The sequence below is a fragment of the Pseudorca crassidens genome, chromosome 6 (genome assembly GCF_039906515.1).
Source record: "Pseudorca crassidens isolate mPseCra1 chromosome 6, mPseCra1.hap1, whole genome shotgun sequence".
Taxonomy (NCBI): domain Eukaryota; kingdom Metazoa; phylum Chordata; class Mammalia; order Artiodactyla; family Delphinidae; genus Pseudorca; species Pseudorca crassidens.
Genome location: NC_090301.1, coordinates 35,517,750 through 35,541,520, shown reverse-complemented (window position 1 = coordinate 35,541,520; position 23,771 = coordinate 35,517,750). Strand labels below are relative to the sequence as shown.

The following is a 23,771-nucleotide window of genomic DNA, read 5'->3' as shown; positions in this document are numbered from 1 at the left end:
AAAAACTTACAAGTGATTTTGACATTATTTATAAGTCCCCTGAACATGAACTTTGGACCTCACTTTAAGAATCCCTTCCTTAAGGAATAAGCAAGCTTCCAGCTGCTATCAAAAAGCTCTAAAATAGAGTTTCCCTGGTGGCGCAGTGGTTAAGAATCTGCCTGCTAATGTAGGGGACACAGGTTCTAGCCCTGGTCTGGGAAGATCCCACATGACGCAGATCAACTGGGCCCGTGAGCCACAACTACTGAGCCTGCGCGTCTGGAGCTTGCGCTCCGCAACAAGAGAGGCTGCGACAGTGAGAAGCCCGCGCACCGCGATGAGGAGTGGCCCCCGCTCGCCACAACTAGAGAAAGCCCTCACACAGAAACGAAGACCCAACACAGCCAAAAATAAATAAATAAATTTTTTTTAAAAAAAGCTCTAAAATATATATTATCCAGAATTTTTGCATATAAAACATACATGAATTACACATGTCAATATCAACTATCTTCTATGTCACTGGAATGTTCTCCATTGCCCTTCCTCCCAAAGAAAGTTAGTTAAATTATTATTTTAACATGGTTTCCCTGACAAGGGGTTACTCTAGTGAAAAACATCCTGTCACTGTTCTGAAAACAGTGAGATCCTAGAACACGAATACTTCTGCCTCATACGAATGCCTGAGCATGCTGTTACCAAAAAAACAAAAAAAACACAAACCAAAAAAAATTGGATGATATTAGACAAACAGCTGTGTAGAAAGGAGAATGTAAAAATAAAAACTGCATGTTGGAGCATCAAAATAGTAACCATGTACAGTATATGACTGGTTTTAATCAGATGAAGATTGAAGCTATTACATTTCAAATCGAATGTTATAAATTAGTTCAAGAATGCAGCTGAGCTCTCATTTAATTAGAAATGTCCATCTTTAAATCATGAGGTACAGTAGCTGCCAATGAAGCAAAAGGGCAAAGGAAGGGAGAAATACTGTGTCCAGACCCTCCTGTTGTCAACTGTCTCCTACTCTGGCCAAACATCTGGGGTGGACTAGTCTTGATGTAATGAAGAACTTCATGTACTAGCTAATTTGAGATTTGATGTAATGAAGAACTTCATGTACTAGCTAATTTGAGATTTAATGTAATTGAACATAATTTTTTTGAAGACATTAAAATCATTATTCTGGTCTGGACAATTCTGAACTCTTCATTTTTGTGTGAAATGCATTTTCCCCCATGCTGAATTTTAACTCTTTCTTAGATGAAAAGTAAAGCAAATTTTGGGCCATGATTTCTCTGGGAAGTAATCCATCCATTGTCAGGTTCATGTTAAAATGCAACACATGGAATGAGATACACCTTTGGAAACAAGTCTCATTTCATATTTCTAGCGCTTGATGGAGCTCAGCTAGAGTCCAAATCTACAACCCAAATGTTAGACATTTCCCTATTACCTAAAAGTGAGGCACCACCACAGAGGATTTCTGAGGTCATACAGAGAAGTTTGCAATCATCCTAAGGTGGACTTTTCCCCAAAGGTTATGAGTCTCTGCATCTCATAATTAACCAGCTAGACAGTCCAGGCAAAAGGTCTTTCTTTTCTCCCAATTTGCTTAATTCAAAAACACCTCAAGTGACATAGCTCAAATTTTCCAAATTAAACTTGCCCATGGGGCTGAAATCAAGCATGTGACAGTTCAGTTCTAAAGAAAACCTTAAAGAGCGTTGTGCACAAGGAAAAAAGAAAAAAAAATCAGAGGAAAAAGGGGTAGGAGTTAACATTTAAGTGGGTTTTCAACCTCATCATTACTCCTGCTCAAGAAAATAGGACACAGATGGGTGAAACACACCATCGTCCTGCCCCGAAGAGTCTAAAGAACTCATTAGAGACTACTGCTGTCTCCTCATGGTCTATCGTGAATTTGTAAGGGTCACAATGGTTGATTTGCTGCATCCTACAGCATTTAGTGTTCCACAGCGTCATGGGGTAGAAAGTGGAAGGATGAGTCACAGCGACACAGTGTGCCACTGCAACCCATGGAAGCTTACTGTTGATACAATTCTTCAAGGTTGACTTTTCCCAGGGAACTGAGGAGTGATTATATTGTCACAACCTGTTCTGACTTGTAAAAATGGTTTCCATTAAGGAATAACACACTACCCCAAACTTTCTCTTACTTCTGGCCACAGCTCCACACTCTTCCACTCCAACACCAGAGAGAGGGTAAATGGGAATCAGGTCCACTGCTCCCAGGCAAGGATGGATCCCCTCTTGAACCTCCATATCAATTGACTGGAAGGCCTCCAGGCAGGCAGCCAGAACGGAATTGCCTTAAAAAAAAAAAAAAATCATTAAACTTTCAATCGCATCTAAAGAAGTAGCTATATTTATTATTGTCCCACCAGTTGTTTTTCTGTAATATGTAGAGAAGATTGTTTATCCATCCAAAATAAAGAAAAATGAAAGACCCAACATTTCCCCTCTCCCCACCTCCCAAGTGTCACAAAGTTTCACATTTCTTCTAACTCCTTACTCCCCAAAGTGGAGGAAGTATACAAAGTTTATCAGTCTTAAGAAACTTTGTATTGTATTTTTTTTACAATTGGTTACTTTAAATTTTTTCAATTTTATCAGATTAATCTGATAAAATTCCTTGTTATTTTCAGAATATTTTATGAATTTATAATAAAATATACACACAAACATAAATTTTAAAAGCATAAGTATTTTAGTTCTGCTCTTATAATTAGATTTTTCATTAAATTATTCTATCTAAATACATATTATAGACACATCAGAGTGTTATGTTATTACCATGAGTTTTTATTTGCAGTGCAGTATGACCATTTGGCAAGAGAGCTAAACAATAAGGAAGGTAATCGGTCCTACATCTGCTGGGAACTATCCATCAGCTCTTTGTTTTCCAAACAAATATACCTTTTGAAAAATCTGCTAAGTTGAAGTCAAGTTTATTTGAAAATATTTTAGGACTTCCCTGGTGGCGCAGTGGTAAAGAATCCGCCTGCCAATGCAGCAGACACAGGTTTGAGGCCTGGTCCGGGAAGATCCTACATGCCGTGGAGCAACTAAGCCCGTGAGCCACAGCTACTAAGCCTGTGCTATAGAGCCCACGAGCCACAACTACTGAAGCCCGCACACCTAGAGCCGGTGCTCCCCAACAAGAGAAGCCACCACAATGAGAAGCCCACACACCACAACAAAGAGTAGCCCCCACTCGCAGCAACTAGAGAAAACGCACACACAGCAACCAGGACCCAACGCAACCAAAAATTAATTAATTAATTAATTTTTTTTAAAAAAGAAAATATTTTAAACCCTTTACCAAGCAATACTAAAATAATACAGGTTTTTGTTTAAACAATTATGAACCTTCAAATTCAAGTTGTCCCACTAAACCTTACAACAGAAGACTTGAAACCCATTTCATTTCACCCAGTGGACCAACTCAAGATGTCAGGCTCCCAACCTAAAACACAACTGCTTAGCATGTTTCATTCCATGTCAACTTATCAGTGAAATCAAGGCTGACTTCAACACTATTACTTCACAGGTTAAAACATGAAGATATTTTTCTTAACCACAAAGGATATGTGATCATCTTCAAGGAAAGAATGTTATTAAATATTGGACCCCCAAGGTTCATTTTAATGAAGAGGAAATGGGAAATGTTTGAGCGGTACATGTTCACAAAAATGATGAAATGCAGTTTTGAGGTAGACTCCCTATGTAATGGAGGGGAGTATCCAGATTAACACAGGCAATCAGTGATTAAAGGGCATTCAGGTGTACCTGAAGCTGACCCTTCGCCAAAAGACATATGTAAAAAAATAGAGACTGAAATCTTACCTAACTCAGCAACAGAAGCTGCTATTGTAATGACTGATCTGTTGTACCCTTGATCAGAAAATACGTTGAGCACTGATACCTCAGGATGTTTCTGTCCTATAAAGAAAGCAACACATAAATGCAAGAATTTTCTTCTGTGATGAAATCTTAATACTTTATTTCTTCTGATATAATTAAATAGAAAGTGTTTAAGAGAAAAATTCTAGGGGGTGACCTCTGAAGTGACACTGACTAATCATGAAATTTGTAGACAGTAACATCCACTTCTTACAGTGCTTCCTATACAAGCAGATGGCTCAGCTCAGATACGAGGCTTTGGTGTCTACGAGAGAACTTTTCTGGCACTTGCTTCTGAACTTGCCAAAGTTCTCTTAACTCAGTCTAAGGCAGTAGCTCTTCTTTCAATCGCCAAATCATATCACTCTAAATTCTGTTCCTTATCAATCTCATCTTCTAGGCCTTGTCAATTTTTCCTTCCAAACCCAGAAATCAAAATCTAACATCTGGAAAAACTAGGATAGGCCAATTAGTGCCTGGAGCAGAGGTTTCTGGGATACAGGCACCTGCCTATTAGAAACTGTTCTGACTCCACCATCTCCTTTTCAAAGGACACCAACAGCCTTCAGATGTTAATGACTTCCAGCCTTCAGCAGCTTGTGACTCACTTGAATGTGTAACCTGAAGGAGAAAGCTGCCATACCCTTGTATGGCAACCACACATAACCCTCTAGTTATTTTTGAAGTTTACAAGCCTGGTTCAGGCTCCTTAAAAGTTCCTCGTATGCCTACAAAAGCAAATTCAGAGTGAAGGACAAAAGTTTTCAGACGGTAATTAAAGCTTTCACTATGCCATTATATCTTTGTCGCCCTGTCCCCTGGCAGTTTAACAATTAATCTTTTCAGAGGAGAGGAAAAATAAGTTACCCGCAGCAACTACAGAGCTTACAGCAGCCCCGCACTATTAATTTTAATAACATGAAAAGATAAACTTATGTCACTCACTCATAGCCAAATGAGCATCTACAGAGACCTGCCCTGGTATAGGTCTAAAATTTATAATTCAGCTTTCTTTCCATAAGACCTTTTAGGTCATTTAAATGTTTTCACATTGCTTAATTGGAAAAAATATAGGTGATATAGTTTTATTCCACTCACTTAAAAATAAATGCCTTTAAAGTATCTGTAAAACAGCAGGTCATTTTCTTAACTAGTGCTACCTTCCCTGCATTTTTAAAACTATGAAAGATGGGTAGCAACACGATCATACAACCTCTTTTTATGTATTTTTTTCAACATACTTAAGCTTTTAGAAGAAATGATTTGATTTGATTTTTTCTTTCTAAATCTTCTTCTGAAAAGCTTTTATTCTCAGTTTCATATGATTCAATTGAATCAAATGCTGAAAGAATGAAACACTCTCTCCTGAAATTTCTTAAGCATGCATATAGAAAAAAAATTACTGTTGGCAGGAGGAGCTGTCAGTATGAACCTCAGCAGAAGTAAATTGTTTGGTATTTGTAATGCAGTGTAATAGCTTAATTCCGTTTGAGCTGCTGTCACTAATAAGCTGATAAAAACTGTGAGTTGAGACCCAGGCGTCCATCAGTGTGTGGCTTCCACAAATGTCTCTGCCCAGTCACTGAATCATGGAATATGTCTCTGCACATTCACCCAATCCCACTAGATGTACTATCTGACAATGAGGGGCCCAAGCTGGCTCTTACTGCAAAGAGAATGCAAAAGCACAGCTGCACACTGACTCCAGAGGAGCTTTCTTATTAGAAATTATCAGGAATTTTCACAGACATTTCCAGCTCCCTCAAAGTTGCAAGACAGTAACTTAAATGTGCTCAGCGTTAGCAACGGGCTGGGGGAAAACACTTCTCTCTCATGAAAAGCAATAACCAAATAAAAAATGACAATCAGAAATTAAAATCAACTGTCTCAAATGCTTTAGGGCTGTGACCCTAGCGTTCACCTGTTGCTGAAAAGCTGTTGATTTCAAATAACAAAGTTAAGTGATTGTAAGTCTGTAAATACACTATGTCCTGTGTATGTGTGAAAGTAAAAACAAACGTCTAGAACTGTATGTCATCACATGAACATTTTAACAAGGGTTAAAAAAAAAGAAAGAGTAGTATGCCTTATAGTAAATACTGGCCCAGGGAGTAAGGAGGCTTGAGTTTCAGTCTTCTGAATTGAATCGCAGAGTAATCATACACACATCACTTAAATGCAACTGCCTAAGAGTCTTTATGCATAGAAAATGGAGTAGAAATATTAATGCTGCAATGACAGCATGGGCTTTGATGGCAGGAGTGCTTTTGAAGAGGACTTGGTATTTGGTAAGTTTATTTTTTATTTAACCTGCTGAATAAAAAGCATAATATACAATTATGCTCATTCTATTAATGATCACATAAATGGCCCATAAGGGAAACATTAAACCTTTATGTAAATATATCCTCCTCAGGAGCCTGCCAATATCCTGAATAATGTGCATTTCAGACACTCTCACCAATGTGAAGAAATATGCTGGGGATTGTATGCAGGCGTTTGGAGAAGAGCATATGTGCACATCTGAGTAAGTCGTCTATCTCAGTATCCTGGAGTCCTGCAGAAGCTGTAACAGCCCAAGAACAAGGGGGGAAATTCAGGAAGAAAGAAGAAGAGCGTTCTATAGACATTGTTAGCAGAGTACAAAAATTACTGTATTATCAAAACACTACATATTCACTTCAATTGCCTGTTGTTCCTACCATTTTTTTCCAGAAGAGCCGCTTTCGCTACATTCTCAACAATGTATTTTCTTCTGGCTTCTGAAATGTTTAATAAACAGACAGCCAAACGGAGCCCCAGTCTGGAAGAAGACATGGTAATTTTCTTCTAGAATAGGAGAAAAATAAGCCTTCATTTTGGTTTCTACAGTTCATTCATATTTTCATGTTCATTAAACTTTTTAAAAATCATAGCTTTTTGGAAACCAGGCAGTCATAATATGAATACTTCACTATTTCATTCCTCAGTAACACCTAAAGGATAAAATCCTCAGATTGACTCAACCAGGAAACCATGTATATGTGGTCATGCACATATGAACATATGAAGATAGCAACAACACTATAAAGTATCCATCAAGTTACTCAGTCTGAATTCTGTCCTGTGAAACTTCTTCATTAAAGTATGTTACTCCTTTTAAGAACTGTCTTCCACAGTTTAATCCTATTTTCAAAGAGGCATGATACTTTCGTTAAATGAGATTACTGGGGAAATGCAGAAAAGAGAAATGAGGCAGATTACTTAATATGCTGATTCTTACAAAAACTACTCTGACAGAGAGAAAGGGTGTCTCTACAGGCCATGCCATGGGCAGTATATGAACTAACAAAAGGGGCTCATTTGGGGGCTTTAAATGACAAGTATATGACTAAATTTCTCTTGTACTTTGATCTCCATAGTCCCTATAACAGCTTAAAATCTTGTTTCACAGGACTCTGTACCTTGAACTGAAAGCTGACATGGACTACTCTGATATGTTACTCAATAATCAGCCAAAAATGTGACTGATTTTGTTGAAAATGGAATGATTCCACACAAGCTTTGGTGGTTGCTTTGATTCTCCTTAGTACTCTAGAATGGCATTTTCAACTAGTTATCTTTCTATACCCCGAATGATACTATGAACTAAAGAAATTTCAATATCTCAAAACAAAAAGAAAATAATTCCCCTTTTTAAGATCAGGCCATCCTATTTCCGCCTCTTTTAAATATAGCTAAAAGTGAATGTGGCCCTCATGAACTCGATCAGCAAATGTTTGATGAGGGTCATTTTGTGCCACATAATGTTCTCCGTGTGGGGATACTGCCGGGAATGATGTCCAACTCTGAGACACACGTTAAGCTCGTAAGTTTAAGCTAACATGCTGTGGTGCCATTAACAGTGCTCTCCATGCATAAATCCACTGGCTTCTGTTCACTAAGATTGTTCGTTGGCCTGATCACTTTAACCTAAGAGGGGATACAGGGCTTCATGGTTAGTTCAAGTTTTCATATCGTGACCATCATCTCATGATTGAAAATTCATAAAAAATACGGTCATTAGGATTTTGTAGACATTAATAACACTGTTGTAATAAAGCAGCTCAGACATCTCTCGTTTTTATGTAAACAAAAAATTGCTTTACACAAGGGGTGTGGGCGTCTTCTGGCTTTCATTTGTTTTCAGTGTGTTTATGTAGCTTAATTGTCTCATCAGGCACTTTCCCAACATAATTATGCTTTTTAACAAATGGTGTTTATGGCAACCCCTAACAGTGCAAAAGAAAGGATTAGTTTCATCCTCTCATTCCACATTTTTATTCCCTGTGGACAGCTAAATCACACAAAGATGGTGTTAGAAAAATCCACCTTCACTGCAAAAGCTGAAACTAGGGGCGATATCAAGCTTTTGGCAAGCAGTCAGTCTTGCTAGTAAAAAGGGGAAGTCTTTCTCTACCTCCGCCTCTAAGAATGTGACCCCGAGCAAGACCCCAAACACTTTGTGGTTTGAGGGAGTGTGATCCTAGGCCTCCCACCACTTCGATCACCTTTGGGATTACTTCCGGCGAGAGACCTAAAACCTGCCTCCCCCGGAGGAACCGGCTGGGCCCCTGAGGAGCTGAGCAGTTCGCAACGGCTCTGCCACATCACCTGTGTCCTGCGCACGCACCACCGCCGGCACTTTTAGGGCGGCAGAGGCTCGCCGAGGAGGCCGTAGTGCGAGGTCTGGGGCAGACACCGTCGCTGGGACCCCCTGCGCGGTCCCGCCCAGGTTCTGGTGTGGGGTGGCCCAGAGCCACGTGGGCCGAAGGGTAACCCGAGGGACTCGCTGAGGGCCCCGGGAAACTCTAGCAGAGGTATCAGCGTCCGCGGGCGGCGGGCCCCGGAGCGAAGGGCGGCCGGCGGCAGCGCTGCCCCAGGCCCGCCTCGAACCTGCGACGACGCTGGCTGCTCCGCGGTTTGGGGGACCCACCTGCTGGCGCGGAGGGCGGCGGGGTAGGACGGCGCCAAACCAGAGTCGCCGCGCGTGACCGGCGCACAGCTTCCGTCGCTGGCCCCGCCTCCCGGGCGCCCGGGCGCGCTCCAGCCCCGCCGCCCGCCGGCTCGGCTCTGCAGCTCCTTCCCTGACCCCACCCGACCCCACAGGCCCCGACAGCGTGCCGGCGGCCCGGAGGGCTTAACGTTCTCTCTAGAAGTGCTTTCCCGCCCCACCTGCTTTAACCTGTAACTCTCCACAATTCTCTCGTAAATGAGTGACTTTTTAAAAGGGCATTAGAATCTAATGATGAGGTCATTACCCACTGATCCTACACCAGCAGGGGGCTCTTTTCTCCGGTTTACGCACAAACGCATCTTTAATAAATTCCCTTCTGAGAAATACTGCCCGCGAGCGATTTCGAATATGATCTGGACCCACCCCAAGACAAAAGCATATACCCATTTACTCTAAGTTACAGCGAGTAGGAACCAGGCATTAAGCATTTCCCTTTTTTTTAGGCCAGTGAACCTTGAGAATACATTTCTCTTCCAAAAAATCAGGACCTGCTTTTTTTTTTTTAATGTAACAAGGATTAAATGTCACCATTTTGATCCAATTTCGTTCCTGAAGTGAAATAATCACTAAATAACTACTTTGGCAGAATAAATTAATTTTTAAATCTATTTTTTATTTTCTAATTATACTTTTTAAACACAGATTTGAGGAAATTAACATTTATGTGGACATTTGGTTTCTAGCCTAATGTGGCATAAAAATAAGTAACATAATGAGTGTTAAAAAAAATCAGGTTCATGATGCTTCTCACATCATCATCATTGTACTTAGATGTCACAACAGTATTATGTGCGATTGTGTCAGATCCAGCCTTCTCCATCTCGGAGTGTTGGCAGGTAGGAGGGTTGTTGGCAAGAGGAGGGGTGTTAACCTCAGGATCCTGGATCCATTCCAAGGCTGGTAATTACATTCTGCCAGCCAGAATTCATCCCATAATTTTAATTGGATAAATCCTTTCTGGCCTAAGCTACTGCTATGCCTGTCAAACTGTTGCCACATTTCACCCCAGAGGTGTCTGTGTTTTAGTTGCAAGAATCAGTCCCTTTGAGGTTGGTTTATCAGTTTAAATCCTCAAAATGCTTTGGGACCCTAAGGAATTAAATATATATTTAGGGTTTTTTTCTATTGACTTTGCATAGAAATGCATAAAATAGATTTATACTCATGTTAATGCCTAAAAACCAATACCCATCTAATGTCAGCAGATAATTTTGAGAGCTGTTTAACCAGATCAACATCCCCAACTTTCTCTTCTTTCAAGAAATTTTATTGCCTATAGCTTTAACTTTCAATTTCCAAAAAGTTCTGCAGTATTCAAAGTTTCTTTCCATGGAAGACAATAGAACTGAAGCCCCTGTATTTCACCCTTCCAACAATCCTATGATGAGATGACTTGCTAAAACGAAAGACAGAGTAGTAACATTACACCTAATCTTATCATATCCCTCCAGAGAAAATAGTATGACACCTAGGGGCTTCATGGTTCTAGCTGTAGCACCTGCCAGGACTAAATCTTCCTCCCTGCATCTCCTAATCCTCTTTGTGAGAACCACTCTCTCTTCCAGGGCTGCCAGGGCATCAGGTAAGATAATGCTTCCAAAAGCATCAACACAGAGGAGTTACTCAGTAAACTTTAGTCCCTTTCTCCACTCTACTCATGTCAAACACAAATGGAGAGGAAACAGGGCCCCAGTGTTCTTTTGGAAGGGGGGCAGCATCTGCCCCTGCCTGAAGACTGTAAGCATATCTTTTTTTAAAAGACAAGGAGACAGATACCAGCAAGGCTGATGAGAAGTTTAGCAATGAGATTGGAAGTATTATTTTGATCTCTTCAAGAATGGAAAAGTACCCTTGGTGTTAGTTTAGCTCTATCACATGTAATCTTGCCCATTTCATGCTTTAAAAGAGATTATGTCACATTTACAATGTATGTATATCAAGCCTCTCATTTTTATTTAACTTAGCATGCTTTGGAGGGATTTTTTTCATACTTTTTGGGTGAATGTGTTATTCTGACTCCTCATTTCTCCTGCTAATAAATCCACATTCAGGGCATTAGTTCTTTTACTCATCATGGATCCTGTCCAGAAACAAATAAGTACTAGAAGAGAGAACAGCTAAAAGTCCCAGTGTCAGTTCCATCAATGACGACTGCTTCCTAACACTCCCATAGCTTCCCTATGAGACAAAGAAGACACTTTCCTGTGCTCTTCATTTTCAGTTTTGCAAGCAGGGAGAACGTAGCTCTTGTAAAAGCCTTCCCTGGCCCGTCAGAGTCGAGGCGGGTAAAAGGGAGAGACTGTGCTGTAGTGTGGCTCCATAGTGTGGCTCTACTTGAATGCAGAGCCCAGTACTGCTTGAAGAAGCCAGGACTAGGGTGAGCGAGGGAGGCATTCAGCTTGGGCACAAAATGTAAGTGGGTGCCAAAAAATTCGGTAATGCAATATTGTAAGAAGTCAAAATTGAGACAAAATAAGAAATCAGTGCTAAACAAAACATCAGAATTTTAAGTGAAGCAGGATCCTACCCTGCACTTGCTGACTCACTCACACTCACCTCACCCTGATCCCTGCCCTGTGGTTGTGTTCCCCTTCATGCCAGCCTGTTTCTGATTTGTAGGGTTGAGTGGAAACTGCACCACTCTGCCTCGCCTGCATACTCTCTTCTGGCCCCCCAAATGGGCAACAAAAACAAATATATCAAGGGTAGAAATTTCCAGGCCAGCGGATACATATAATTTACAGTTTGTTCAAGAGTTTCATATATAGGAGACTCGGCCAACTTATCACAAAAGAAGGCAAGCCCTTATTAGAACAGGCAAAAGAATCAACTTTACTAACTTAATCCATTTCACTACCTACTTACCTGATGCATTTCAGAATACGGTAATTAGAAAGCTGCCTACTGTGCTGTGGAATTTTGAAATACTGTTTTAAAGAACATTTTAATTAATACAATGAATCTTTTTTCTCTTTTCATATTCTAGCATTTATCTGTGTTCAGGGAAATATGAGTAGAGAATTTCCCTTAGAAAGACAGAAGTGTAGGGAATTCCATGGTGGTCCAGTGGTTAGGACACCAAGCTTCCACTGCAGGGGGCACAGGTTCTATTCCTGTTGGGGGTGGGGGGAAGGGGTTAAGACCCCAAGCTGGGCAGCACAGCCAAAAAAAAAAAAAAAAAAAGAAAAAAAAAGACAGAAGTCTAATTCCTTGTGCAATTTTTCTAAGATTACACTTTCACCATATTTTTACACTATGTCAGATTTCATTCTGCCTTCTTCCCTCCTCATGGAACCTGAGAAGATTTTGTTTCTTCTTCCATATAAATGTGGTCTGATAAATGAAGAATTAAAAAAGAGGGACTTCAGTTGTCATTCTAGGACAAGTTAAGTGCAGAAGTGGTTTTAATTGCTTCTGAGTAATAAATTATTTGAATCATGTGACATTATGAAATATGTGTTCTATTAGTCATTTTCTAAAATAGAAAATTGCTGCCTTATTTAGTTTGGAGTGGAGGAAGCTATGCTAGTCATTTATTTTAAATGAAGAAAAGGAGTTTGATATCCAAAGAAGTTACAGCAACTAACAGAAATAACACCATTGCCCTTACATCTTTAATTATGGGAAATGGATCTCTAGCCACTTTTGTCTTAATGAAGGGGCAAAAAACAGCAAAATTCCCAGAATTAAGAAGTTTTCTTCTTAATATTTGGGAAATGTCTTTCCCTTTACACAATATGGGTTGGATTCTTCCTCTCTAGTTAGCTGATCTCTTTATTTTTCTTTATCATGAAAAACCAGTAGAGTACAATGTAAGCATAGTTATTAGCTCAAAATTGGAATCACTGGTTATGCATTCATTCTATTCCTTCACAGCCGGAATATCTCATGTAACTGGGCAAAAAAGTAAGTCTATGATCCATTCACCCCTTAATTCATTCCTTTCCTTTACCGCCTTCCCTGTGGTCATTCCATTGTGCATTCCTTTATTATGGAGGCTAGGTGTTGAATGGAATGAAGTGTCTCCCAGAGCCTCTCTCCAAAGCTGTTTTTTGTTTTTTTTATACCTATTAGTTTTATTGCAGATGAAGAGCAATCCCTAAAATAGACTGAGTTTTTGCTGAAAATGTGTCTTAATTTATGGGACTACATTAAGATTATTTCTAAAACTATTATAATTCACAAAATGTATTTATTATTTCCAGAAAAATGCTGAGAATGTTTAGAAACGCTGTCCCCTAAGTAACATGAATTTTTGTTACATTATGAGGTTTAATCAATAAATATTTACTTAAGAATTCCAACCAGGGCTTCCCTGGTGGCACAGTGGTTAAGAATCTGCCTACTATGCAGGGGACACGGGTTTGAGCCCTGGGCCAGGAAGATCCCACACGCCACGGAGCAACTAAGCCCGTGAGCCACAACTACTGAGCCTGCGCTCTAGAGCCTGCGAGCCACAACTACTGAGCCCACGTGCCACAACTACTGAAGCCTGCGTGCCTAGAGCCCGTGCTCTGCAACAAGAGAAGCCACCACGAGAAGCCCGCGCACCGCAACAAAGAGTAGCCCCCGCTCGTCGCAGCTAGAGAAAAGCCCGTGCACAACAACGAAGACCCAATGCAGCAAAAAAAAAAAAAAATCCAACCGGGGGTGATGACTGCCAACTTTTATTAAGAAAAATGACACATCTTGTGACAGTCCAGTAGTGTCCAGTCACACTCTGTGCATTTGTAGGCACTTCTGTGCTACTGTTGTTTAATGTCCTATGTATGTATATCTAAGTGAATATCAACTCTTACTGACACCAAGAGGGTAATCTCCCGTATGCACTGGAATCAGAGACCCTGAACAGAAGCATCCTGTGATGTCTGCATGCCCTAATTCCCACGTGTCATCCCTTGCTTTGAAAAGGACCCCTTCTGGAGAGAACCAGTTCTCCTGCTCTTGGGCAGATCTACAAGGTCTGTCTCTGTAGGACATTCAAACTGAAGGTTCGAATTAAGGTTTTCCTGCTGATCTGTTTGTCTTTTACTGTATATCTCAGTGTTTGAAGGGATTTAACTTTTAAAAATTGTGTCTTTTCACTACATTTAAGTAGAAAATGTCTAATTTCATAGGAAGAAGTAGAAAAGTTAAATTTTTTGGTTCTGTTGTTTTTAATGTTTTCTTTATCCTACCTTGTGCCTCTCAGTTATTACTGACAGTTTTTACTTGAAGTTCTATGTTTTTGAAAAAGATTTGAAAATAAAAATTCATAGAACCTCAGGTCAGAAGGGACCTTAGAAATCATCTGGCACCTCCTTGTAATGTTTGTTCAAACAATATTGGATCTGGAACAAATAGGCAGTAGAGGTGGAAGCAGAGTTTATGATGAAGTGGGGTTAGGGGTGGGCACTGGGGGTGTCCCTGCAGTCCTACACTTTGCCCCCATTACTGCTTCTTCCAAGGCTCCTCTCTGAATGCTAAGGTGCCTTTGAAAACCACTGACTATTTCAACCCCTTTTGTGGGGCTTGAAACCCTTTTTGTAACATTATACAAAGTTCTCATCTTTTGAAGATTAACCTCCTATCTTGAATCGAGTCCATGACACTCTCAAAACACAAGCACTGTGGAAAATCCACACTGCCTTTTTTAAATTTATGTATTTTATTTATTTATTTTAGGCAGCGTTGGGTCTTCATTGCTGTGCGCAGGCTTTCTCTAGTTGAGGCGAGCGGCCGCTACTCTTCGTTGCGGTGCGCGGGCTTCTCACTGCGGTGGCTTCTCTTGTTGCAGAGCACGGGCTCTAGGCACGTGGGCTCAGTAGTTGTGGCTCCCGGGCTCTAGAGCGCAGGCTCAGTAGTTGTGGCGCACGGGCTTAGTTGCTCCGCGGCATGTGGAATCTTCCCGGACCAGGGCTCGAACCTGTGTCCCCTGCATTGGCAGGCGGATTCTTAACCACTGCACCACCAGGGAAGTCCCACACTGCTTTTTAAATTATTGGATTGGTTTTAATAGTAATTTCTGTGGAGGAAAATAAATATGAATGGATATTCAAATCTGAAATGATCCATCAAGGGTTTTAATTAATACTTGTGGAAATGTGGTACAGAAACCAGATGGATAAAGATTTGGGGGAAGGAGAAAAAAGGATTCAAGAAGATGCAATCAAATAGAGTAGACAATTATAGTCAGACAACAGGCAAGTATAAAAGCGGCTTGGTTACTGTATCATTAACCAGTTCAGAAGACTGTAATACAGCCCTGCCCTTCTCAGTGCCTCTGTCACTTTTGACATCAGTGTTTTCATTTCTGTATTTGGGGCAAAAGGATGGCAGTGTTCCCCATAGGAGATTTTTGTATTTTATTTAGATATGGGGCCCATTTTTCTTTGTTGCACTCCCCATCCAATTTTTTTTCTTTTATTTCATGTTATGCCATTTGATCAATGGGCTTAAATTCTGAATGACAACAGAACTGGTCTGTAGCAGCGGTCTCAGCTACCCATATTTTAAAGCTGAATTTATATTACAAGTGTTAAAATATTAAATGAAAAATATGTAATGAAAATACATTTTGTAAATCAAATATCCACTTGATTGCTACTAATTTACTCAAGTAAAATTCAAACAATTCTTAATCTTTGAGTTTTCTTCATTTATCAATGTAAGACATAAAAGACCCCATGTTTTTTACGGCAACATGGATGGACCTAGAGATTATCATACTAATTGAAGTAAGTCAGACAGAGAAAGACAAATATCATATGATATTATTATATGTGGAATCTAAAAAAAATGGTACAAATAAACTTATTTACAGAACAGAAACAGACTCACAGACATAGAAAACAAATTTATGGCTACCAAAGGGAAAAGGTGGGGGGAGGGATAAATTAGGAATTTGGGAGGAACATATACACACTACTATATATAAAATAGATAAGCAACAAGGACCTACTGTATAGCACAGGGAACTATACTCAATAGTTTGTAATAACCTATATGGGAAAAGAATCTGAAAAAGAATATACATATATATTCTTTTGTATATATTTTAAACATGTATAAAAAAACTGAATCACTTTGCTGTACACCTGAAACTAACAAAACATTGTAAATCAACTATACTTCAATGAAAAAAATAAATTTAGGGGGCTTCCCTGGTGGTGCAGTGTTTGAGAGTCCGCCTGCCGATGCAGGGGACGCGGGTTCGTGCCCCGGTCCGGGAAGATCCCACGTGCCGCAGAGTGGCTGGGCCCGTGAGCCATGGCCGCTGAGCCTGCGCGTCCGGAGCCTGTGCTCCGCAACGGGAGAGGCCACAACAGTGAGAGGCCCGCGTACCACAAAATAAATAAATAAATAAATAAATTTTTAAAAAGACCGCAATACATTTTTGAAGTAATTATTCAAATTATAAAACATATGTTAAACTACTCCAATCTAATTAGATTATCTAAAACTTATTGATAAAAGCACAAATAATAGAGAAGGTTGTGTGTGGAAAAGATATTTTAAAAATTTATCCTGGGTCAACCTAAAGTAGTTACTGATATAGGAATAAACGAATCAGAAGACTGTATATTCTGTAAGACAGCTTGATCTTCTCAAGTATGTCCAGCCTTAAAATAAACACCAAATATATTAATAGGAATATATTATATTTTGTTCATTATAATGAAAGTAAATATCTGTGATAATACAAATTTTGTGTATGAAAAAAGATATTTTCTTCATAGATATTGTGATTTTTATTGATGGTTATAATATAAATTAAAGAATATACAGTATTTAATATTTCTAATGGATTGGCTTTATAATTATAAAACATAGTTTTAAAGCTAAAAGGAAACCTGAAATATATCTCATCAGACACTCTAAGGGTGTGAAACTAAAAAGTTTAAGTGATTGCCACATGTCTAATATCACTCTTCTGTTTTAAAAAATCAATGCCTGGAGGTGGAATCCAAGGCCCTTCTCAGTGGGGCCCCATCTGCTTTTTCTCCTTTCCTTTTCCTAACCCTCCTCCTCAGTCTAATCTCATACTGCAACAGTATACTGCTCACCCAACACAATTTAAACTACTATATGTCTCTGGCTTTGCTTGTGCTTTGCTCAAAATTTTATTCTATGACCACCCTCCACCCACCTAATAAACAATCTCCACCTGTATGACGCCTTCCTGAATTCTGTCCTCTTCTCCAAAATTCATCATACTTTTCTGTGTTCTCAGAACATCTTACCACTGAAACACTGATCACATATTATTGTTATTTCATAAGTGTCTCTTTTCCCTGTTAGGCTGAACAGTAATAAAGTAGTTCTTGTCTTTTTAATCCCTAGAGTTTAGTCCAGTCTTGAATCATAGACACTTTATAAAAATTTGTAGAAGAGATGAACTAATGGACTGATGGGTAGATAAGTATACACATAAGTGAATAAATGCATGAACTAATTAATGAATGAACAGACAAACCAACAAAGGAGTGAACAGATAGGTCAAGTTTTTTGATCTTAGCACTATTGATATTTAGGGGAGGATAATTCTTTGTTGTGGAGGCTGTCATGTGCACTGTAGGATATTTAGCAGCATATCTGGTCTCTCACCACTAGATGCCAGTAGCAGCAACCTCCCCCCGCCCAAATTGTGACCATCAAAAATGCCTCCAGCCATTGCCAAATGTCCCCAGGGGTAAAACTGCCCTTGGTTAGGAACAGCAGGAATAGACGGAATGATGGCTGGAGGCAGCAATTCAGGTGGAGGGCAGAGATTAGAACTCTGGTCTCTGTTTCAGTCCGGTACTTTTCATATTAACACTTAGTGAGATCCAAGTTCAATTCTCAGTCTTCTCACAATATATTCTTAAAACTTGAGATCAATAACAGAGTTAATAGAAGTATAATTTATGGGATAAATTATTAGAAAGCAACATTAGGAGTAAAGGTATGCCTTCCTTATATCAACGAATCTGGTTTACACTGCTTTTTTAAAAATAGCATTTATCTATACTGTATGCTATTAAATGCTACTTATTTGGTCCTGCCTAAAAATTGCACCTAGAAGGCATATGGTTTTTAAAATTTTTCTAAATGCCACTTTATAGCACCATCTTGTGGATTTTAGAGGAATTCACTGATTTCAGTTTAAAATGTCTAGCTATTTCTCCAAAAAGGACGAAAAGAGAATAGAGAAACTTAAAAAATTAGGACATTCTTTGCTTATTGAAATGTTCTACCAAACTCTGAATTAGAGACTTAGTGTAAGTTTGACTTTGACTTTGGTATTTGGTCAACATTTCTATTTGGCTTCAACTACAGCCTGCCCTTTGGCTTTTGGAAAGTCAAATAGCTACATACCTACATCGTCATCATCATATCTGCATCTGTACAGTCAGCAAAGGAGGGCATAATGCCAACAATGAAGGATATTCTAATGCACTGGTTAATATTTGAATATTCACTTTGAATGCACAGCTATAACTTGGAATTAAAAGCTCCTTGTGTGCTGGAAGTATTGGAAGAGCAAAGTGTTGCAAAATTAAGGAAGATTGTGAAAGCTGATGATCTTATATAGACGAAAAAGAACTTCTAAGTTTTTAAATTGAGAAATAGGGAAATAGATTGATAATAATACAGATATTTGTTTCTGTACCATGATATCAAACTTTTAAATTTGTTTACCAAGATTTTTTTATTGTAAAAGGGTAATTGCAATTACATTTCACATTTCTTCTTATATCAAAGAAGTTTATTCTATGATGATATCTAGCTTCAGCCTCTGAAAATTGTTGAGATAATACTAAGCTATTTGGCCTAAATATGTATTTATATGCCTCTATTCTAAATCTAAAAGGAGAGTAAAATTGAAAGATGATGATGCAAAACACAATAGACTTGAAGTTTCTTCCTCTTTTTCAAACATCTGAATTTTTCCTTTCTGACTTGAAAGAAAATATTCAAGCATAAACTGTCAGGATCATCAAATTCTCAGGGCAGTGCTGGGAACCTACATGGGATTACTGATACGGAAAAGGCACTTCTACTAGCAGATGTAATTAAAATCTAATTTTATAGACAAAATGTTTAATTGGTTATAATTCTTATTTGTTTTTCCCATCCCAGTATACAATCTTCTTCTCTTCTCCATGAGATAAACTTAGCATAGCCATACACTAAAAGATTTTGTTCCTTGATCATATCCTTTGTTCATCTCTTCAAATGGAAGAATTGACAGTGGGGTTCAGTCCAGGGCAATTGGATATCCAAGCTCCTTTCTTCCTAAGATAAGTTACTATTACATTGGGAAATGGGAGAAGGCAAGGGTGTTAAAAAGAGAAGAAATCTTCCTGCAGGAAACTTCACATAATTGTTTTGACCCCAAAGTAATTATTTATGGTACAGGACAGTGGACTACTTTGCCTGCCTGTGTGGCTTAAAATAGAGCCCCAGCAGGTGGATCAGGAAGTGAAATCTAACAACCACAATGACAATAATTGCAATGGCATTTAGCTCTCTTTAACCCACATTATCTCTGTAAGAAGTCAGTTAATGCTATGAATAACACATTTCTGGCTTTGAGTAGATACCAAGATTAGTCAATATTGCGTAGTGGAACAAACTGCAGACCATAGATCAAGAAGCCGTATTTTTTTTTTTGTGTGTGGTACGCGGGCCTCTCACTGTTGTGGCCTCTCCCGTTGCGGAGCACAGGCTCCGGACGCGCAGGCTCAGCGGCCATGGCTCACGGGCCCAGCTGCTCCGCGGCATGTGGGATCTTCCCGGACCGGGGCACGAACCCGTGTCCCCTGCATTGGCAGGCAGACTCTCAACCACTGCGCCACCAGGGAAGCCCCAAGAAGCCGTATTTTTATTCCAGCCTGTCACCAAGTGTATAACATTGGAAAAATGACTCAGGCTCTCTGCACCTCAGTTTCCATATCTGTAAAATGAGGGAGCTGGACGAGGTATTCTGTAATGTCATTTCCAGCTTAATAGGTTAAGATTCTATGAATTGTCCTATTGGGTAGGAGCATAGCCCCACCTCCATATTCTCTTTTTGGGAGTGGTACCAAGGGATGATTTGAATAGTGTTGCCCTGCATAGTTTAGGGATCTAATAAGACCATCTCTAACTTCTCTTCCTAGTTATCAAAGGTAGAAGATGTTGTTTTTAAACTTAATACCATTTATTTTCCATATATAACACATCTCTGCAGAAAGAGTTCATTTTACTTGTAAATATTTTCTTCAAATTTCAGAGGATAGCGCCTACTTCTAACTATTCAAAAATCTAGGTTTCAATTTTCTGAACCTTTCTATAAATCATATATCTTTAAACAATCTTTTCCTGAAGAGGGCCTGCAGAATATATATTCCTTGAGATGCTAAGTTTTCCACAAACAAAATAAGTTTGGATCTCACCACATGGTATATTGTTTTCTTGGATATTAACAATGGCCATTATAATTTTAATGATTATGAAATCCACTTTTATCTTTATTTTTTGACTGTTTTTGTTTTGGTTTAGTTTATTTTGGTTTGGTTAATCTGGCAGAACTTTTCGGGGGTGGTGGGGGGAGCTATCGTTTTGGGAAATGGCTTTATCTTTCTAAACCTATTTCAGCCTGATCTGACACAGAAGCCATTCCTGGAGATGTGATGCTTCTGGATAGGTTTTCCAGCTCCCTTGTTTTTATGGTATTTAATTATTTCTTCCTAGAAACAAATAAGAACCTCTGAACTTTCTCTTTAACATGAGGATGACCATTTAGCGGATACATGTACTACCTTATTCCAATATTTAGGTACTCTCAAAGATTCAGGTATCTCCTGTTTTCATACTGAAACTATCATTGTAGGTAATTCAAAGGTAAACTAAGAACACGAGACAAATTGGGTGGGTTCCTTTGTGATACCTTGTTCAAACATGGCTTTGGTAATGAAAGTCCATGTTCAATATTCACCGGAATAAAAAGTATTTGAGTGTGAGAATTTTTTAAAAATATACACACACACACAGAGAAAAGAGTTATATATTTACAAGAAATGAGAAGATCAGTTAAGGATTTGGAACCTGCTGCAATAAGATAAGAAAGGGATAACATTTCTACTTAATGCTAATCTCTTACTTTACACTAAAGCCTCACCTACTGAAATATATACTAACTTCATAAAACCAGAATTCTGACCTGTCTTATGTTGAATGTTAGGCAACAGTTGTAGCAAAGGTGATGAGTCAGTTAATCTCAAACTTAGGCATGGTTTTAAATTTAACCTATAGATACATGAGGCAGTATTGTGTAGTGTTGAGGCAACCAACATTATTTATTGGCATTGTACATGATATATTATCAAATATTCTAATTAAAATAATCAAAATATTTTTGGTAAATGAATTTCATACCATTTCTATATCTTTATTAATGCCATAATACGGACCCATATATTTTAGTATTTTATGGCATTTACTGATGACAACGTTGTTTCTATTTAATATTTAAAGAAAAGATTTTCATGTTTTTCTCTTACAGTTATCTTATACACATTCATGTTATTTTTATCTTATTTAAAAATTAAGCACATTTAAATTACTAATCTACTTATAATTTTAAATGAGAAATGTTTTTTAAAAAAGCAACAGGAATTAGAGTGCCCAAAATATTGAAAACATAATCCCTTTAAAAATATCCACCATCCCTCTCCTCTTTCTCTAATTCAAACTAGTTAGTTTCCTTTGAAGATGTCTTTTGCCAACGTTTCTGCAAACTATTTTTGTTTGAAAATTTCAGGGTGGAATAGTTTTTCAGATGAAGAAAACTGTATTTGCAATTACAGCTTATAAAGTAAAGAAAACCATAAACTCCCTTGGGCATCAATCTGACTCAAGGTCAAAATTAGATTTCCTCTTCCTTAATATTTGAATTATAAACCTATCTTCTTGTAAGTAGATTTGAGGGATCAGCTGGAAAATGAATACTAGAGTTAAGGTACTGTTTGAAGGGAACAGCTCACTTAATTTCGACCTTGTTCTGTTACAGTAATGATTTTTCAGTTTTAGTACTGATGCCACTGTATATTTTCTTAATTCAATAACAAGACTGGCTTTTAAAATTTCAGGTTAATACTATTAAAGATTGGAGTCATTTCTTTTCATGTCATACTGGATGGTGATAGCGTTGGTAACAGTTGCAAAGAAAGGTGTTGGGGCCTACTGTGTAACAGAATTATTTATTAAGTGCTATGAGAAAATGAAAAGGTACTTGTGGAGAGATAATTCCTGCCCCAAGGACTCTGTAACATATAGCTGGGTTTTTCTTTTAACTTTTATGTCAAACATTTTCAAATCAATCTTAGTGAAAATATCCTTTGAATAGGAAAAAAATCACCTCATTTTCCTCTCATCATCTCTTATCTGAATGCATCACATCACTTATGATGGTGCCTAAAGATAAATTGAGAATTCAAACTCATTCAACTTAATTACTTAATATATATTAGACTGTTTATTTATGAAGTCACAAATCACTGACCTGAAAAGACCTGAAAAACCCCCCTGAAGAGGCAGGGATATACATGTGTCACTTGTTAAGGAATTAGATTTTAAGATAAATGGAAAACCACTAAAGGGTTTGCTATTGTCTGAATGTTTGTGTCCCCTCAAAATTCATATGTTGAAAACATAATGCCCAAGCTAATGGTATTAGGAGGTGGGGCCTTTCAGATGTGACCAGGTCATGAGGGTGGAGGCCTCACACATAGGATTCGTGCCTTTATAAAAGGATACAGAGAGAAATCTTCAGTCTGCAACCTGGAAGAGGAACCTTCGCTAGAACCCAAACACAAAGGCACTCTGATGTCAGACTTCCAGCTTCCAGAACTGTGAGAAATAAATTTCTGTTCTTTATAAGCTACCCACTCTGTGGTATTTTGTTATAGCAGCCTCAGTGGCCTAAGTCTGAGTCCAGCACCTGATGATAGGCCCCACCTAAGTCTTTTCTGCAGATGGCCAACAGCAGGTGGGTTATCAAGGTTACCTTGGTTATTTGGTTACCTTTCCAATAATCTCCTTGACTTCCTCAGCCCTTGTCCAAGTAAGTGCAAAGATGTGCTGAGGATGACTTGGGCTTTGTGTAAAATAAGTCTATGCATAGCTCCTTAGCTTTTCCCCAAGATTATTAAAAACCTGATATTAGTGATATGGTAACAATTTCCATCATAATTGTTGCATCTAGTGCTAAAAGTAATTTTTTGTCATGAAGACAAACCTTTTAAAAATTTTTCTTAATCTACATATTATAAGAAGGGTTTCTAAGATGAGACTATATCTACCTATCAGGCAGTATAAATGTTTATTATGTCAAACTCTTAAGTGGAAGGATGTGTGGTTGTTTATTTTTATAGAAAAATTCAAACTCTAAAGTAGAGAAGAGTATAATGGATCCCATGCACCTAGCTTCAACAATTATCAACATGTAGCCAATTTTCTTTCATCTATACCACATCTATTTTTCCTGTTCCCTCCACCCTACCCCTCAAAGTATGATTTTAAAGGAAAGCCCAGCTATCATATTTCATCCATAATTTTTTACTTAATCAGCTGTGCCGTGAGGCTTGCAGAATCTTAGCTCCCTGACCAAGGATGAAACCTGTGCCCCCTGTAATGGAAGCGTGGAGTCTTAACCACTAGACTGCCAGGGAATTCCCTCATCCATAATTTTAAGAGGAGGTTTTTGATGTCAATAGATCACTGGTCTTCCCATGACTTACATCTGCTTTGGAAAAGTCAGTTTACCCAAGTGGCCATTTTCCCTCAAGACTCCCTGATCCCAGTCATGGTTCTGTTCTCT

The 23,771-nt window shown here is 38.7% G+C and overlaps 1 protein-coding gene across 12 annotated transcripts in view; it reads right to left on the bottom strand.

The window, feature by feature from the left end:
* The window catches only part of FTCDNL1 (formiminotransferase cyclodeaminase N-terminal like), a 94,738-nt gene that overhangs the window by 39,978 nt on the left and 30,989 nt on the right, over positions 1–23,771 (bottom strand). For 3 of the 12 annotated variants that reach the window (XM_067741071.1, XM_067741080.1, XM_067741081.1), the window contains exons 1-5: positions 8,867–8,968; positions 6,615–6,741; positions 6,374–6,478; positions 3,856–3,951; positions 2,166–2,318 (exon numbers count right to left, since the gene is read on the bottom strand). In XM_067741071.1, the coding sequence (XP_067597172.1) occupies positions 2,166–2,318; positions 3,856–3,951; positions 6,374–6,478; positions 6,615–6,729 (469 nt within the window). In that variant the 5' untranslated portion in view covers positions 6,730–6,741; positions 8,867–8,968. Of the gene's footprint in view, positions 1–2,165; positions 2,319–3,855; positions 3,952–6,373; positions 6,479–6,614; positions 6,742–8,544; positions 8,825–8,866; positions 8,969–23,771 lie in introns of those variants that run through there. The other 9 variants (XM_067741075.1, XM_067741078.1, XM_067741073.1 and 6 more) reach the window with 6 other exon arrangements.